Source organism: Callospermophilus lateralis, chromosome 7 (assembly GCF_048772815.1).
Source record: "Callospermophilus lateralis isolate mCalLat2 chromosome 7, mCalLat2.hap1, whole genome shotgun sequence".
Taxonomy (NCBI): domain Eukaryota; kingdom Metazoa; phylum Chordata; class Mammalia; order Rodentia; family Sciuridae; genus Callospermophilus; species Callospermophilus lateralis.
This window is the reverse complement of record NC_135311.1, coordinates 90,690,569-90,710,651: the sequence shown is the minus strand read 5'-3', so window position 1 is coordinate 90,710,651 and position 20,083 is coordinate 90,690,569. Positions and strand designations below refer to the sequence as shown.

General features: G+C 37.4%; 1 protein-coding gene across 12 annotated transcripts in view; it reads left to right on the top strand.

Annotated features, from left to right (window-relative positions):
• Sgip1 (SH3GL interacting endocytic adaptor 1) overlaps positions 1 to 20,083 on the top strand; it is a 200,215-nt gene that overhangs the window by 101,736 nt on the left and 78,396 nt on the right. For all 12 annotated transcript variants that reach the window (XM_076863755.2, XM_076863754.2, XM_076863751.2 and 9 more), the window contains 3 exons: positions 1,197 to 1,253; positions 6,609 to 6,663; positions 7,398 to 7,573. In XM_076863755.2, the coding sequence (XP_076719870.1) occupies positions 1,197 to 1,253; positions 6,609 to 6,663; positions 7,398 to 7,573 (288 nt within the window). The remainder of the gene's footprint in view (positions 1 to 1,196; positions 1,254 to 6,608; positions 6,664 to 7,397; positions 7,574 to 20,083) is intronic.

Sequence of the window (20,083 nt, the reverse complement as noted above, 5' to 3'; positions counted from 1 at the left end):
GTTTACACTTATTAAATTACTGCCAATTCTAAGAATGCCCAATCAACATTCAGTAAATGCTAGTCAACGACAACTTTTATTCTGGGTTGTCTAGTGATCCGCTGTGTATACCTGAAAAGCTTACTTCCCATCTATTTGTCAAATTGGATTTCAATGCTTGCATTGTAGTTCAAGTGGCCTTTGTGATTGCAAAATTAGAGGTCTGTCTTCAATCCTCATGCATTGCCATTTGATGTGTCATTCTGAGATCTGCTATTGCTCAGTAATATACCATCGCTCTGTGTGCTAAATACAAGAATGTTCTTGGATAGAGCCTCCATTACTGACCCGATTTGTGTTTTTGTCTTTTGCTCACAAAAAAAAAAAAAAAAAAAAAAAAAGAGAGAATTTTAGCAATTTCCTCTTGGGTGATGCCAGATCCTTGCTTGAGAGCTTGTGGTCATATGTCATGATTGTACTTAGGGACCAAAATAAAACTTTAAGATACTCAAGAGACAGCGTAATGCTGATATACATTCAGCTTGCAAGGAAATGTGCTCATGGAGGCACAGACCACAAAGATAAGTTCACCATTAATCCTCAAATTCTATTTTAATAATTTGATGAGAAAAACCATTTGAAAAGAATCTCAACATTAGTTTTAATAACTAGGAGCTGAATTAACTAATCTGGAGCTGACTTCCTTTATACTTTATCAAAGAAGTGTTAGAAAAAAATATTGAGTCAGTGTTAGAAATGCTAAAAGATTAATTAATGACTTGGATGAAAACTCTTTTAATATGTTGGAACTAATTGTATATGAGAGCAGCATAGAAGTAAAAATGTTTCCATTCAAAATATATGTGTATATGGTTATATCCCCTGAAGGTATAGAGGATTAAATTATAATGTAGGTGCTACTAATCCTTCAGTAATTGAATAAAATTTGAATAGCTAGTTGCTAATACCCCTGTGCCTAGGTATCTTGTGAAATATTTAGGCTCTTTTACCTAGTGCCATGGCATCTAAATTAACCATTCAATTACATCAATGTGTTTCCATAATAGGCTGCTCTAATTTATCTTTCCAGGGCTGGATTTTGATAGCTCTTGCTAAATACAGATAAGAGTTAAGTGGTTTTCGTTCCATTGTGTTTTCTTTTTCTTTTTTTCATTTAAATGTTTCCCTGTTGAATTTTATTTTCAAATTTATTACAGAAGAAAAGCAATGGGGCACCAAATGGATTTTATGCAGAAATCGATTGGGAAAGATATGTGAGTATCAGAATATTGTTTTTATTTATTAAGCATTCGGCAACTTTACAATGAGTTGAGACACTCATATTTATAAGAGAACTTAGAAATAAGTAAAAGACTTTCCATCTCATTAGGAAGCGCCTGGTGCATTTAGGATAGTGGGGAGGTGAAGAGCACTAGAGTCTGCCAAACCCTCCACATACCAGCTCCATGTGGCCATAGAATAGTTATTTGCTGGCCAGGAAAAAAATAAATAAAGTCAATATAATAGTTACTTTGTAGTTTTGTGTCAAAGATTCAAGAGTTAATTATTTGCAGAACATTTTAGTAACCTATGGAACTCACAGTAAGTATTTTTTTTTTAAATGCTTTTTCTAATATTAACTCTCGGTGTTTCAATCCTGGCTCTATTTCCAAGCAGCTTTGAGGGTCAAGGCAAGGCAGTTAACCCCTGAATTTTGGTTTCATGACAAACAACTACTATAGCTTCTTGGTACCAGTTTTTCTCAGGGTGAATAATAATTACTTTTTGCTTCTCAGAGGGTGAGGATAAATTCCAGCTAAGACTTAAAGTTTCCCCATTATTCCCCCCAAAACCAACTAAGATCATAACCATATACTTCCACAACAACAGCCTGTTGGATCCAGCCAGGATCCCTCCTATATTTCTAATCAGACAGAACTTTTAAATCGTTTTCACACTGAAGATCATTTCTATTGTGTATTAAGTGCCCAAATTCATGATCTCCACAAAATGCCTTTGCTCTTAGCCTGTGACTGTCATAGCCCAATCTTCCCTTTCATGAAAATTACCCTTCATGTTTAAACTTTTTCATATTTGTTAGTAAGACTTTTTTTAATAATAAATGAGTTTATACTTATTGAATGCTCAGTTTCAGTTATAATAGTAAATGCTATTAATCTTTACAACCTTAAAAGGCAAACACTACATAATCTGCACTTTGGAGAAACTGAGGCTTCGAGAGATAAAATTCTTTATGCTTTCCCCCTCTGCAGTCCGAGCATGTCACCTTGCCAACATAGTACCTGTCTTCTCTTAGGCCTCTTTCCCAGGATTAAGATCCTTTTGATATTTTCTTTATTTAACTTAAAAAAATGACAGTGGAAAGCATTACAATTCTTATTACACATATATACCACAATTTTCCATATCTTTGTATATAAAGTATGTTGACATCCAATTCGTGTCTTCATACATGTACTTTGGATAATGATGTCTATCACATTCCACCATCCTTGCTAATTCCCTGCCTCCTCCCTTTCCCTCCCACCCCTCTTTCCTATCTAGAATTCATCTATTCCTCCCACGATCCCCCTTCCTACCCCCCTATGTCAGCCTCCTTATATCAGAGAAAACATTCAGCATTTGTTTTTTAGGGATTGGCTAACTCCACTTAGCATTATCTTCTCCAACGCCATCCATTTACCTGCAAATGCCATGATTTTATTCTCTTTTATTGCTGAGTAAAATTCCATTGTGTATATGTGCCACATTGTTTTTATCCACTCATCCACTGAAGGTCATCTAGGTTGGCTCCACAGTTTAGCTATTGTGAATTTTGCTGCTAGAAACATTGACATGGCTGTGTCCCTGTAGTATGCTGTTTTTAAGTCCTTTGAGTATAGTCTGAGGAGAGGGGTCAAACAGAAGAAAAGGTAGGCCCTAATCTTCATCATTTGGGATTAGGTCCCAACTTCCTTAATAAGACTCCTATAGCACAAGAATTTAAATCAAGAATCAATAAAAGAGATGGAATCAAACTAAAACTTTTCTTCTCAGCAAAAGAAGCAATCTTTGAAGTGAACAGAGAGCCTACATCTTGGGAGCAAATTTTTACCCCTCACACATCAAATACAGCATTAATCTCTAGGGTATATAAAGAACTCAAAGAGCTAATCCCAAAAAAAAGACAAATAACCAATCAACAAATGGGCTGAGGACCTGAACAGACACTTCTCAGAAGAGGATATACAGTCAATCAACAAAAATATGAAAAAATTCAGCATCTCTAGCAATTAGAGAAATGCAAATCAAAACTACTCCAAGATATCATCTTACTCCAGTCAGAATGGCAGCTATTATGAAGACAAACAACAATAAGTGTTGGCAAGGATGTGGGGAAAAAGTTACACTCATATATTGCTGGAAGGACTGCAAATTGGTGCAGCCAATATGGAAAGCAGTATGGAGATTCCTTGGAAAATCCTTTCAATATTTCTAACAGTTCAATTCCTCAAAATGTCTAACACCCTCTAAGTTATCCTAATTTCAAATTATTGACAAATATTTAGTTATAAGGGAAGCTACTAGAGTGATTTCTTCTGTCAAAATTAAATCTTCTTACCTAGAAAAATTTTGTTATGTTTTATAGAATTCTTTAATGTATCTCAAAACAAACAGGAAGAATGATCATTACAATATCAGATTACTCATCAAATACTTACATATGACCTTCCATCTAGCAAACAAACCCTAGAGTCCAGTGCTGTTCCCGGTTGGCAAAAAGTACTTAAATGAAGCATAACTTCCTTTAAATGTGTTTAGGCCTGAAAATGAATCAGATCACACAGGAACTGCTGTTGTAATTATGCATTACATAGCAATTACTCCAAGCAATGGGAACAATTATTCCAAGAAATAGGAAGAATTTTATTAATGTATTAATTTTATTTAATACATTATATCATCCTAATTTTGTTAAGACAGATCTCAGAAAGGAATAAGCTTTAAGCAAAGCCTAAAGTACAAGTCAAGGATAAGTGGCTATACATTCCAGTGAAGAGAGTTCCAACCAGAGGATAATACATTCATGAGGACCCTGAAATGAGAAAGCTTTGCAGCTTTCAAGTCCCAATGTTGACAGTGGGGAAAACTGCAGCTGGAGAGGGATGCGGGGCGGGGGGTAGCAGGGAGAAGTATCTAAGGCTAAAGAGAGGAGCAAGAGGCAAATCATGCTGGGTCTTGTTGGCTACACAAAGATGCTGGGTTTTTATGCTAAGTGCAGTGAGGAGTCAGAGACAGGTTTTCAGCAGGGAAATGGCCTCCCTACAGTTGCATTAAAAAAAAAAAAAGTAATTCTGAGAACTGAAGGAGAAGGAAACCACAGTATGTGTTCAAAAATGGGCAGCTTTCAGACACAGAAAGGAAAAACTATATATGATCACTTAAATGCAGCAAATCTTTTCTTAAGTCAGATAAATAGAAGAATAGAGACTAAATAGAGAAGGTTAGTTCCCAGGGGCAGGGAGGGGGAAGAAATGAGAGAAGTAGGTCAAGAAGTACAAATCTGTAGTGAGGTAGAATGAGTTAAGTCTAGATCTCTAATGTACAGCATGTGGATTGTAGTTAATCAAATTGTATAAACTGAAAATTGCTAAAATAGTAGATTTTAGATGCTCTTACTTCCACCCCCACCCCCACACACAAAGGGTAAATTTGGAAAGTGATGGAAATGTAAATTTGACTGTAGTAATCATTTCACTCTGTATATGAGAACATCATGTTGTATGCCTTAAGCACATACAGTAAAAAAATTCGACTTTAAAAAATGGTGGCTTTTTCCATGGAATTCAGGTCCTGTTCTCACTCCATGGTCGTGATGTTTGATATTGCTTCAATAAATGCAAAACTCATCTCCAAATCTCCTCTGTCACTGCCAGGCCTATAACCTCAGCAGGGCCTCCCTTGCACTCCTCATCTTCCTCCCCTCTCGGGCATAGGGTATAGTCTCAAAATGCCATGTCTGACATGGGCTGTATATGCTCTTGAGAAATGGCATTCTGATTTCACTTAGTTTCCTCCTGATTATTGGGATATTTTTTCCACATATCATTTTTATGTCATTCAATGAGATAAAATGTGAGTCACCATATTTACCATATAATAGGAACTCAAATATGAAATGTTAATCCCAGTATTGCAAACTGCCTTTTAGCTTTCCTTTTTCTAAAAGTAGTGGTTGTCTGCTATTAGAACTAGTTCTACTGGGAATACCAGCAATCTCCCAGGAATAGAGGGTAGAAATCTTAGATTCTTCTGAAATTTCCCTCGCCTTTTTCTCCTGTGATTGATCTAGTACCAAGAACTAGCAATCGATCCTTTCAGATGTCCTTAATGCATCCTATCTCACCACCAAAACTTGAACCATATTCTCAGCATATCTTGCCTGCGTTGATGCATGTATTTTAAATTAGTTTTCTCCAGTTTCTTTAGCTCTCAATCTATCTGGAAGTATTCTTTCAGAACACCTTAAGATTCTGCATTTGGCATGTCCCACCCTGAGAGGCTGCAGCAGCTCTAGAGAGTCCAACCTCCAGCCTGGCACATTGGCCACCCGTGGTCTTATTGTCCAGTCTCCTGCTACATAGCTGTTCTCCAGTTGTCATCTCTGCTATTGCCTCTTTCTTCCCCATCTTCCTGCCATAGTGTCTCAATATAATCTGTTCCCGCACCTTCACAGGGGCTCCCTCTCTGCTCCCTCCTAACTGTTTCAGAAGGCACATGTGGACCTCATGCCTGATGCTTTCAAACTTCACTAATTTCCTCTTCCTTCTAACACTGGTATTTTGTATTTTCATTAATTGTTGCCTACCCAAATCATTTCAATTCCCTGAGGACAAACAATTTGCATTTTGATTTCCCCATGTTGCTTAGCAGTCCTCAACTTACAGGAAATGCTTGATAGGTTCTCTTTGAATGTCTTCTTCCACTGACAATGTCCTTTTTTTATTTATCCAGTAGGAGGATTCTCCAAGTATCCTTGAGTAAATATATAAACATATACTGCTCAGCATTTGCTTCCAGAAGTTAAAACCTTTGGCCCCCTAAAATAAGAGACTTGTCTATATCCTTACATAAAAGACAGATAGTGAATAAATGGATAAAGAAAATGTGGTGTATATATATATATACACACAATGGAGTTTTATTCAGCCATAAAGAAAAATGAAATTATGTCATTTACAGGAAAATAGAGGGACCTAGATAACATTTTGTTAAGTGAAAAAAGTCAAACTCAGAAGGTTAAAGTTTTCTCTCAAATGCAGAAGCTAGAGAGAAAAAAAGGAAAAGAAAGGTAGGAGAGCAGGGATCTCATGAAAATCAAAGGGAGGAAAATGACCATGGGGTGGGAGGCGGTGAGAGAGAGAGGGGAAGTGCTAGGGAGTGATATTGGCCAAATTAAATTGCTATACTGTGTGCATGTATGAATATGTAACAACAAATCACATCATTATATACAATTATAATGCACCAATAAAATGTGGAAAAAATATGAAAAATACTCTAGGAAGAAAAATGTACCTCTATTATTTCAAAATAATAATTGCTTAACATATACTTGTATTTTACAGAATTCACCTGAGCTGGATGAAGAAGGCTACAGCATCAGACCTGAAGAACCCGGCTATATCCTTTCTTTTTTTTTTTTTTTAATTTTAATTTAGAATCTCAGAAAACAGTAAGCTAAGGCCAGGTTTTACAAAGGTGATGAAATAACCTAAGCTACTATTCCTAATAGGAGAAATGAATAAATAGCACAGAGAACAGCCTGATTGCTAACAAGCAGGCATTTTGCCTTGATCTATTAATAGAAAAGAGAGAGAAGCAAAAGAAATGTGCTAAAAAAAAAAAAAAAAAGAAAGAAAGAAAGAAAAAGTCATGTGAATTGTGGGTACTGGGTTGTCTGCTAAAATCTGACATGGCAATGTCATTTATACTGACTGGAAAATAGCCCTTACTGTCCTCTCCCCTCCAGTTCATCTCTGGGCAAAGCATGTCACACTCTGGAGCACCACCCAAAACTCTTCACAGATGATCCAGAAAGAAAGAAGTCTTTCTCTGAGAATGAGTGAGCTCATGCATGCTTGTGTGTGTGCAGAGTGTGACACAACACATGAGCGATGGCAGTAAAAATTAGGGTATGGATCAGTACTCTTTGAAATTCATGATCTCTGATCATATTCTAAGGAATGGTAAAGAAATCCTAACTTTTTAACTCTTTTATTTTTGTTTGTTTTGCTTTGATTTCCTGCCATCTCAGAATACTTTTGTAGTGACTATGTGCAATCACTCTTGTCATATTATACTCATCAATGTCTCCCAGTAGAAGAAAGCGCTAAGTATCTTTAACTGTGTTCTACCTACCAAAGGAAAGCACTTTTATTCTTCGAGTGAATCGGAAGAGGAAGAAGAATCACACAAGAAATTCAATATCAAGATCAAACCATTGCAATCTAAAGACATTCTTAAGAATGCGGCAACTGTAGATGAGCTGAAGGCATCGATAGGCAACATTGCACTTTCCCCGTCACCAGTGGTGAGTGGCTTTTTATTTCAAGCTTTGGTGAGGTTGGACAGACAGCTGTGTTCTGCCTGTCTGCATTTAGCTCATCATAAACCCCTACATTGAGAGCTTCATGCAGTCACCATTGTATGAGGTCTGTAAACCTCAAACAGGTCATTCTAGCTTAAGAAAGTTTTTGCTCATTCAATATGGCAGCTCTTGTATTTTTGAAATGATACAAATATATGGAATCACATTTTCTTTAATTTTTCTGCAAACATGTTTTTAAAAAAAGTCATGAAAAAATATCCAGATTTATTTCTGAAACAAACTTTAACAATTAAGAACATGACATTCACAGATTTACTAATAGTGACTTTTAAAAACACATTTTAGTTTAATTTTTTCTCATAAAAAATACACAAAATGAAAACCAATAAAATTGGCTTTGAAAAACATTTTCCTAGCTGTGCTCCAAAAGAAAATATTCATAAATATCATAATGTAATTAGATGTAACTTAAAACTCATACTCTTCATTATATTTTATGATCAATTTGTCTTAAATGTTCTCATCTTTAAGATACTTCAAGTACAAATATTGACCTGTTTATATTTTTCAAATGAGTGTTTTCCTACAGTCTGTGCTTCCTTTCCCCAAATCCCATCTATTAAATTTCTTTAGTTTCTTGATTCTTTCAACATTTAGTACTTTTTCTATGGTGTTTGATAAATGCCACCATTGTTTTCTAAAAACAGCAGTGAAAAGTAGATGAGGGCTTTCAGACTGGCAGCTAATGTGTTCCTGACTCCCTGCAGTGTCCACCAGAGTAGTTGAATAATGCTAAACCGTTTGGGAGGTGCTTCTATAGATGTCTCAGACTTTCTAAAGGAGTCTAGTCATGCATCCTTTAAGGATGAACTTTGACCAGCTGGGGGTGAAGACCATCTGTAAGGATGCCTTCTTTACAGCATATGTTTATAACAACCCTCGTCACTTCTGCGGGTGACAAAATGATAACTAGTAGCAACCAACCATAGCAAATGATACTTCAGGTAATTTTTAATCATGTACTCATGTGCTACCTTAAAATACAGCCCAAAAAAAGAGAAGCATAAAATATATGAGTTTTCTTTCTCTTCTGCAATGGAAGATAAGGATTTTAAAATGAAAGAAATATATTTCTAATAACAGGGGCGTATTAACACACACACTTCCACTTTTCACCTGACATCTTTCAAATTGGTTTTCAGTTACAGAATCATTTTTTAATTGTAAAAATGCTAGAAACTCATTGATATTCACTTCCCTCTAAGGTATAATAAATGTAGTAGGCACTTGGAAATTGTCTAGGGTGAGTGAAAAAAGGCAAGTTCACGGGATTAAATGAACAAATAAACTTACTAGCATAGTCCTGGAACATAGAACTTACTAGTATAGTCCCAGAACATTTGCTGAAAGCTTGTTGAACCTAAGAAAAGTTTTTGAACCCCACGACCTAAGCCATCTGGTAGGTATCCCTCCCACCCAATGTGTTGCTAAAGGTGCAGCAAGAAAAGGAGTTTCCTTTGAGCTGTTCTGGAATCTATTTTTAGATTATATGAACTTAAATTCAAGTTCTGTTATTAAAAGACAAACAAACACTATTAAAAGACATTGTCAGTTTCTGTCACTGTGTCTTAAGTCATCTCAGATCATTTAGGGGAGTTCATTTGGAAATGAGATTTTTCCTGATTTTTATTCAAAGTTATTCCCAGAATCAGTTGGATCCAAGGTGCTCTCTTTTGAAATTTGGAATCATTCATTTCTAACTAGTAGGGATGCTATGTTACATGTTAGGTAATGGCCGGATGAACAGAAACAAATTTCAGTCAAGTATCATCTTGCTTGGTTGATTCATAACCCTCCAACAGTAATAGTGCCTCTCTCTTACATAGTTCATTGCCTTTTTTAAGGCAGACTACTTCATTGTTGAAAGAAAATATCTTCTTCTGTTAAACTAAATATGTAAATTTTTGTCCTTGGTTGTGATTTTGTTCTTCAAAGGATGAACAAAGGATAAGATTCCTCCTTTGCCAGCTGGTTTTCCATGGAGCAGATGGATTCCAACTCAGAGTTTATTGTGGCTGAATATTTATTAAGGAGTGACCTTGGGCTTAATACCTATGGGATGGGGTGAACAGAGGCAGAAATTGAACTGTTTAACATGTCCAGCAACAGCCTGAGCTAATCATAGGAGATCTATGAAGCTAGAAAATGATCCTTCAGTGTTACCTTGAGTTTGGCTGAGATGAAAAACCTTTATACTGCTGTATCAGTTATAACTCCTATAGGGGCCACCCTAGGAAGGAATGTGACCTTGAGCAAGGTAGCTTTCTGTAGATGAGGCAGATCTTGTGTTGGCAGTTGAAGGCTGTCAGTATCCCTCCTAGCAGCTTATGCAAGAAACCTTAGGAAGGAAAATCCGCATGGCACCCTTTGGTGTCCACCACAAATCCCTGGATCTGGCATAGAGCCTGATTATCATTGCCATTCAATAAACGCTTGCAAGTGAGTGAAGAAACATGTGAATGAGACCGGCCAAGGAAAGAGCTCTGTGGCACATCACCACACTCTAGCGAGGTTACTCATCCACACTTTAGGCATCTTGTTCACCACACAGTGACTCACCTAACTGAGCCCTCTTCCTCGCCTCTTTTTTTTTTTTTTTTATTCTACTCAAACCAGTAATGCAATGCTGAATTTGAGAGACCTGGAATGTCTGCAGCATTTCCTGGATCTACCAGATCAGAAGCCCCATTAGAGAGAGTGATGGGTTTACTTTGCCCTGGCATGTTCTTTGCATTGGCACCTAGGGCTACCACCTTCATTTCCAAGTTCTTACTGGCCCATCTGTTTAAATAATTGGTTCTAGAATTTTAGGTTACTAGGAGACAGCAGTGTGGTAACATAAAAAGCAAAGAACACGAATTCAGGCAGACCTGGGCCCCAGGCCAGAACTATCTTATTCTACCTTATACAAGCCCCATGACTGCTCTGCAGCTTTATTTTCTTACCTGTAAAGAGCTAGGATGATAACAGTCCTGAGGGAATTTTTTTTACAGATTTCATAGGTCCATGCCAGAGGTAAAGCACTTGGATAGTTATCAATAATTGAATGAGTGAAGCACTCAGAGTATCCTAGTAATGGCAACTGACACTCTGCAGGCATTTGTTTCTTCATTGCTAATCTACATATTTTTAAAAATCTTTTTCTCCCTATTTGAGGGTTATGCTGTGGTTCCCCACACCCCATCTCCTGCCCTGAAAACAACTCACTGTGTTTCCATGCCCTGGAATCTAAATGAATATCTTGGGGTTTGAATTCAGTGAAAGGAGCCTGGGGATCTCTTGCCTACCTTGAGTTTTCATTCTTAACTCAATTTGACCCACCTTTAAGGGAAATTGTTTTTAATTCAGCTTTCTCCCATCTGGATATTTATGATTCATTTTTCTTTTAATACAAATAAAAACTACTTACCCCTAAAGGAACTGAGGTATAACAGGAAAGATGACAGACCTGAACCTGGCCTTTTGCTAGGTGTGCTGTTTAGGCAAAGACCTTTGACCAATTTGAGTCCTGGATTTTCCCTCTCTAAAATGGGAATAACAAACGCTTACCTACAGATAGATGATTGTGATGTGTGTGCTTTTTTGATAGTACAATGTAAACACCAATCCCCCAAAGGAGAAGATAGAAACATAGATGTGAGATGATGTCTTTTGCTTCCCATTATCCCACACAGAGTAGGTCCAAACCTCTATTAAATCATCCAACAAATAGCTTTGTTCTTAAAGAGTAAAATTATTTTCTGAAAGGAACTAAATAAAATAATGGGTACAAGTACTCTCAGGTATATGCCTTTACAAAAGCAAACAAACAATAAAGTCAGAATTCAACATATAATTGAATGGAATACAATTCTCTTTAAGGTAATTTGAGAGAAATGAAAACAGGCACTTATTCCAGTTGTGTTATAATTACTCAAACAAATGAGCTCTACTCCTTCTTAGCTGGTGATCCTAGGCACATTACAAAATCTTTGCCTTGGCTTCTTTATCTGTAAATGGAAAGAATTCCCATGCTTATTTCATATTGCTACTTTGAGGATCGAATGAGTTAATAAATATGTACATGTATTTATTATATTTATAAATCTTTACATATAATAAATACTCAGTATATTCAGAGATTATCTCATCAGAATTGTCTGCAGACACTCTAGGTCAAATTTTTAAAAATTATCATTAATAGTGGTAAATCAGGTAAGCCAAAAGTCATCCAAAAGTCATCTAGCTCCACCATCAGTAATTAATTATCCTAAGCATCAAACTGAGAAAATACATAACTTTTCAGCAATGCCTATGAACTGATTTTAAAGGAAATTCCTTTCTTAAGTCATTTGAGTAACATCTACATCCCCTGAATCAGTGTAGTGCTTCTTTCTGGAAGAAAATTTCTGTGTCATGTATGCCCCCACCAAATTTGTTTCATGGAGAATGGACTTTCTTACTCCCCTTCAAGTTATTTCACCATATATTTGTTGAACCCCTTCCATGCACGGGGACCTGAGATCCTATAACAGAAATATTGAACAATATGTCTAACCTTCTTACCAAAAAAAAAAAAAATTACCAGAAAACAACCTATAACTAATATTACTAGGAGGACACAGAAGCTGAAAATCCCCTTGTGGCCCAAACCCCTGCCTAACTTCCCCCTCTGGCCTCCTTTCAGCATCTCCCTCTTCCTCACCTTCCCAGGGTTTTACATGTAGACATCTGCATTCCTTCTGGAACCCACTTGGAGCACATCTATAACCACAGCACTGACACATCTATAACCAGGTGCTGTGCTCACTAGGTACTTAGACCCCTGTGGCTCCTTCAGTTTTCATGGAAGTAAAAACACAAATGCTATGGTTTAAGTCTTGGTGCAATCATTTCCCTTCCTCATATGCTGCTATTGACCCTCTGTTCTGTGAGCCAAAAACACTGCCGGCTTACCTTGAGAAGTTGTGTTTTACCCAAAAGTGTTTAGTTCTTTATTGATTAAGTTTTGCTTAGGAGTAAGTCTGAACCCTTTACATTCTGACTCAGCATTTTGACTCAGCCAGCTATTGGCCTCTTTTAGGAAAAGAAGAGTTTATTTGCTCACCCTAAATATTATGCATACAGTTTCTGAGTACTCACAACCCTTCGAGTGCTACTGATGGATGCCCAGCATCCCACAGTCCCAACTCTGAAGCCCACCTCCTGGCCTTCCTCCCAGACAATCACAGATGCTCCCTTCTACAGCACTTCATGTTTCAGCCCTTGTAACAGGAGAACCAGGCTACTGACCAGGTCTGGTCGTATGCTGTTAGGTCATATGTGATTTCTAATTTGTTAAAATTCGCTCAATTTATATTCAGACTTCATGCACCTTTGTTTCAAATGTTAAAGAATGACAACTCATTTTTTATGTGACTTATATTTCAATTACCCCAAACAATGAATCAGTCAGCAAGTACTTTTTATGTCAGTGGTGGGTTGTAATCATGCTTTTATGTGTTTGATCATGTCATGATCAAAAGGATGAAATGAGCGACTGCACTCTTAAAGAGCAGGCCTGTGATGATTTGTAGCCCTATTTTGCAAAGAAACCAGCCTCTTATACCAACACTGATCAAGAGTTTATTAAAAGTTTGAGGAACCAGGACTAGAACTCCCGTATCTATCCCCTTTCTGCCTAGGGAAAACACAATGTGTTTTCTCATCTACCACGGTGGGGTCTAGGATTCAGTTACCTTTCGGATCAGGCTCTGCTGTGTTTTCTGGCCTAATGGTCTCTTTGGAAAGCTCTCTGCTGTCAGGCTGACTGGGTATAAGGCAAGAGTACCAAGAAGGAGAGCATTTCCTTTGAAGCTCAAGGGCAAATAGGAAGAAACAGGCTTTTGAATCAAATCCGTGTCTTATTATCTGTATATCCTGGGCAAGCTCCTTAACTCAGAGCATCCAATTCCAAGTATGTAAAATGGGAACAATAGTTATGGACCTTCCCAGGGTCAATGGCAGAATGATGGGAATGGTGTTGCACAAGGCCCCATGCCTTGTCACTCAGGGGAGGCCCATTCACTGTCACTTCCCTTTTAGTGGCACCTTCCTTTCCCCTCCAGCTGAGAGACTTGTGGGAGGCAGAAGGAAAATAAAAATAGTGAGGGAGGAATTGAGCGAAGTCAAGAGGAGGGCTAAGAGAAAAGATGTGAGAGTAGGAGGCACCCTATTCTGGTGTGTAGGCTAGTGCCTCCTCCCCTGCCCTGTAAAATGCAGTGATAGGAGGAATTAAGGAACTTGATGTTGAGTTCTGAAGGAGCAATTACTTTTAATACTGTTTCCTGGAGAATTGCAATCCATAACAGAGTTATTTATCCAAAAACTCTGAGAAGGGGGAGAAAACTTTGAACTGGAGACAGTCTGGTGCTGTTTGTCTGTTCCAGGTGTCCCACCCACCCTGCCACCCCCAAATTAGCCTGCCAGAGAGCAAAATCCATGCATTTGCTGCTGCTTGGTAACACCACCCCCTTTCCTGTCCTCGCTTTGGCAGAAGGTTCAGCACCCCGTTGAGTTCAGTAAAAACAAGGAGTCATCAGTGGGGGAGGAGAGCTCCCATCTCCTACACACCAGCACTCTCTCCCAGCAGAAACACTTTGGTGGTGCAAGGAGAGGCTATTGGACACCTTATACTGCATGCATGCTCCTGCATACTCCTGGTGACTGCTCAGCCCCTGACATCACATGCAGCCAGGCCATAGGCAGGGGTGCAGCTTTGGTTCTACTCATCAGGAAAGCTGTACAGGGCACCCATGATTTGAGTTGGTCTAGATCGGGCATATAAGTGACATACAAGTTGCCACTTCCTCCTCCAAACACTCAGCAGACCTCGAAGCTAGAGGTAGTTTAAGAATCCCCCTCTACGTTGAGCTGCAAGCCATTGGACCAAAATCAGCCATTATTAGCACCTGACATGAAACTTTTATTTTCCCCCTAGACCTTATAGAAAAGGATAGATAGGAAAAATGGGTGGAAACTTTCTTTTTCAAATTATATTGTTCCTTTCCCTGTATTTTGAAAAACCACAGACTGACTGCAAAAGTATTAGTTATGTCTAATACACATTGGTTCTCTCCTTCCTTACTTAATGTATTTTTCTGGGAGAATTCTTTGTTGCTTCCATTTTCCGACCTCTAAAATCGCAGTATCATTTTCCAAATCTTCCGTGTCCACCTTACTTTGATAAGAAGACATGGTTGAGTTGTTGTATGTTTTGATCTCCTTGAAAATGAATGCGTAACACACTCAGTATTCAATCTGGAGCCCCTTAGTCGTTACTTCCCCAGCTAACATTGGTTGTGGTTTCTGAGTACAAATACTATGTATTTGTTCCCCCATGTGAGGTGTAAAGAGGCAGATTTTCCTTCTTTAACTCCCAATTCTTGAGTTCTACTGCTTCAGGCAAGCTGATCTCATTTTGGGGGTCCGATCACAGTGATTCAAGACCACACTTAATTTCTGTCACCAGCTTAAAATCTAATTGAATGAGACTACATATATATACAATATTGACCCAAAAAATATTAGAGTAGCCTCACCAGAACAGCAAATTCTCAAATGACATGCTCTTAATTATGATGTCAATTGTAATATTTTAAAAGGCTAAGTTTTATATCTCCAAGCTCTTCTACTTTGATTGAGTTTGTCCTTCTGATATGGAGTTTAGAATTTGAAATTATTTTTTAGCATCTCGTGGCCATAATCAGAGTAGAATGAGCTCTGTAAAAAAGAAATCAATGTGAAAAATACATTTTTAACACAAGCGTAACAAATGAACAATGCATTGAATATTGGGTGTTTGACAACCCTTTCTGGACTCAGAGGTTGTAGGTTCTTAACTGTTTCTCTAAGTGGCTATTTCCTCTAGAGCTCACAACATTGGAGGACACATAGCAGTGCTTTAAAAACTCCCCTTTGATTGATTGGATGGATGAATGTTCTTCACCACGGAAAATTACCTGGAACTTGGTGGCTAGTCAGAAAATAATACAACTTATAATCTTCTTGTTATTTTGTAAAAGGAGCAAATTATGGTTCTCAATCTCTTAGCTCTCTTCCTCTTCAACTCCACCAAGTTTCTTTCTCCTTTCCTGGAGATTTGAACAATATGGGTAAAAACTTCCTGTTTTCTTCTCTTAAAATTTGCAGGCTAGGCTGGGGATGTGGCTCAAGCGGTAGAGTGCTTGCCTGGCATGCGCGGGGCGCTGGGTTCAATCCTCAGCACCACATAAAAATAAAAATAATAAAGATGTTGTGTCCACCGAAAACTAAAAAGGAATACTTTAAAAAAAAATTTGCAGGTAATTTTAAAATGTTTATTAATGTATTTGTCTACCCCCACCCCTTACCATGGGTCCTAGTTTTTGTTTTAACACTCTCTTTCCTTCATAATCTGGTGAAATGTCTCAGATTTTTTTGTCACTTTGTCATCCTTGACCCTAAGGTCAAATATCTATGATTATGTTTCTTATGCTCATTTTCATACTAAAGGATTTCTATAAGTGTATGAATAATAGTATAAAATAAGTATGACAGGGTAGGAAAGAAGTATCTATATTTTTGCTTTCTAAATATTTTTAGTGTCAGAAATCTATAGCAATAAATGTAATTTTTAATTGTTTTATTAAAACTCTCAGAGTGTGAATTACCCACATTAATGATATAAAAATTTTTTTTCCATAAACTGGGGAAAATGTCATTTCTACACAGAGTGAAGTTGATATTTTTTTTCTTATCTATTACATCTGTCTGAAAGAGAGCCTCTAACTGCCCCTGGACCCTATCTGCATCAAGGGCCAGCACAAAGCCCCAGCTGCTTGTCCTAAGATGGACAGCAGAGATGGAAGTGAGATGCACTGATCTCATTCTGTTGCTCATTTAAAACTCCCTTTCTACCTCCCAACCTACTGGAAACCCCTTTTTATAAATTATATTATTTTTTAACATGGTACATTGTGGAATCCTGCTGCATCCATGTATTTTCAGATTTATTTTTTGTTTTGTTTTATCTTTGCCTCTTCTCAGTGTCTGGTTGTTACTGAACATCCATACTAGAGAAGCCCTGATAAGCAACAGCAATGAGCTGCTTCAGAAGAGAGTAAACTAAACTCTTTAAGTGGCTTTCCCAACCCTCATGGTCAGGTCACACCCAGTCCCCAAGACTAATACCTGCAATTCTTCCCGCTCATTTCCATCCTCCTGGCTCCCCAGCAGGACTCTCTTCCCCCAGATAGCTGCATTTTGACCACCCTCAACAACATCAGGTCACCTTCTCAAGGACACCTATGCTGACCACTTTATCTGAAATCACAAGAACCTTTGCCCTGGCATTTCCAAACTCCTTTATTTTCTTTGCTTGTAAAAATTGCATGTATCACCTGGCATGGTGGAGCACTCCTGTAATCCCAGTGACTCAGGAAGCTGAGGCAGGGGGATCACAAGTTCAAGGCCAGTCTCAGCAACTTAGTTAGGCCTTAAACAACTTAGTGAGAACCCATCTCAAAATAAAATATAAAGAGGGTATGTTGCTCAGTGGTTAAGCACTCCTGGGTTCAATCCCTGGTATGAAAAAAGAAAATCCTTATTTAAAATAAATGCTTTGCTTATTTATTCCATTTATTATTTACTTGTGATCTGTGTCCTCTTAATCCTAAAAGTAATCTCAATGGAGTCTTTTTGTTGTTTTTGTTTTTCACCAATGTGTCTAGAACAGTGTCTCATATTGATTATGTGCTCAATAAATATCTATTAATGGCTTAATAAATGAATAAATAATACATTTGCTTTCTGTGAACACCTAACTAGCCATAAATAACTCATAAGAAGTGATTATTTTATAATAGAATCTCATTAGTTATAATAAAAATTCAGAATACAGCCATCCTATTTTTTTAGGTTATAAAATTGCAACTCTTAAAAGGGCTTACAGATTGAAATTGACTTTTTATGTCTCCATTCTACTCTATGATGCTTGATGCCAAAAACTGTCATGGGCAGCTCAGGTCTTATTAAGCTATTAAATGTCAGGAATGTCAGAGCACAAACCCTCATGTAAGGGTCATCAAAATTCTGGTGTATATTTCCTTAATATTCTACTTGTTAGCTTTGGCTCTGGTTTTAAACAGAATCCAATTTTAAATGTTGCTGATTTCTAGCCCCTCGTGCAAAAACACAGGCTTTGACAAAAAACCTAATTTGTAGAAATGCTTGCCTTACCAAGTTTCCTGGAGCAGTAACCCAGTCAGAAAGAAATTCTGGCTCTGTAAAGGGCAGGAGTCTGTGGGTTCTTTGGAAAATTCTTGATCAAAGAAGGAGATGCCCTTCAGCAAGACTTGCAAGTTGGTAATTGTGGTTTTTATTTTTTGTTTGTTTGGTACTGGGAATTGAACCAAGGAGTGTTTTATCACTGAGCCACATCCCCAGCCCTTTTTATTTTTTATTTTGAGACAGGGTCTCACTAGTTGCCTAAGGCCTCACAAGTTGTTAAAGCTGGCCTTGAACTTGAGATCTTCCTGTCTCAACCTACTGAATTGCTGGAAATATGGGCATATGCCACTGCACCAGGTGGTTACTATGTTTTCTTAGGGCATCACATGAGAAAATCCCTGTTCTTAGAGATCATGCAGTGGTCATGTTTTAGGTAAACACATTGTCCAATCTAAAAATTTACTTATTCTATCTTTATTTAAAAGTGAACCTGGAAGTAAACATTTCTTCAATTCTCTTATTTTTTCCATAATTAAAAATAAACTCTAATGCTGTTAGAGTACTTTAATTTTTATTTTTTAATATTTTTATTTTTAATTGGTGCATATTAAATATACAAAATTGTGAGTTTCATCATGGCATACTTATATATACATAAAAGTATAACCAATTTCACTCCCAAATACCTCCCCTTGCTTCTCTTTTCCCTCCCCCTGTTTCCCTACCTCTACCCTAATGGTGTCCCTTCTATTTTCATGGAAATTAGTATAAAGGTTCCTCAAAAATCCAAAAATAGAACTGCCACATGGTCCAACTATTGCACTCTCTGGTATTTATTTAAAAGAATTAAGGTCAGCATACTTCAAAAATACATGCATACTCTTGTTTATCACAGCACAATTCACGATAGCCCCATAATAGAATAAGCCTAGGTGTCCTTCAACAAATGCATGGATAAAGAAAATGTGACATATATTCAATGGAGCTTTATTCAGCATAAAGAAGAATGAAATTATGTCACTTGCAGGAAATTAGACATAATTTTGAGCAAAATAAGTCAAATTCAGAGTTTTGTGTTTTTTTCCTCAAGTTAGCTCATTTTAAATCAAGAAATATTTTTGTTTTCCCATAAAGAGAATTGTCATGCTTTGTTTTCTTTTTTCTTTTTCTTTTTCTTTTTTTTTTTTTTTTAACATTCTGAAGAAACCCTTAAATTGAGAGGCCATTAACTATAAGTGTAGGTAGCTGCTAATAAAACAAAACAACATGTTGAATAAAGATGGTTTCAGACATCATGCATTGTGGGATTAAAAGATACAGGGAGAAGGGTAGGGCTCCTTATCATTTATGTGCTCATGTTTATTCTTTGGATATTAATTAAATGAGGTGTATTTAGTTAGACAAAAGATTGAAAATTATATTCTATCATCAGAGTTTAATCCCAAAGACTGAAAGCCTGCCTCTAAACACAAGTTCACCCTCCAAGTAGCTTGTTCTCTGAGACCTGCTACTATAAATTGATATGATCTGTTTAATTCCTTCATTGGAAGGATACAAGTGTATTTTCCAGGCTCTATAATCTCTGTGTATTCGCTCCATTGTTTTTAGATCACAAAGGTGATAAGACCCTGAAAGTGGGTGGGTTCAGTCTCCTTAGGGGACATGGCTAGACCAGTCTCTCTGGGGTTAGATAATCTGGGATCCAGTCACAGCCATGTTCCTTTGTAGTTATGCGACCTTGGAATTCCTCTGAGCCTCCTTTTCTTCATGGATAAATTAGAGACAATATAATGACACCAACCAACCATACAAGGTAAAGCAATAGCAAATTCTTATGGAATTTTAACAGTGCCATCCATGTTTTTAATCCTTACCCCAACCCCACAAGAGCAATCTTACTATAGGATTATTCCTACTGTAGAAAATGCATGATGGAAGTGCACTGTGACTTAGCCAAAAGCATCCAGAAAATTAAGGGTTGAGTTAATTTGAATACATAAAACCTCACATCCTCCTTCCACCATGACAACCCCTTACAGGTTATTTGATTTTAACTTCCAAATTACTTTTTTCGGTAGATTAAGAGCCTGGACCTTGTTAATAATTTTCATTTCTCTGTGCTACTTACCAAGCATCTGCCTTTGAAAGTGGCCTCAAGCACACGGCCCTCTCTCAGTTCTCAGTTGCTCTGAAGCATGCATATTT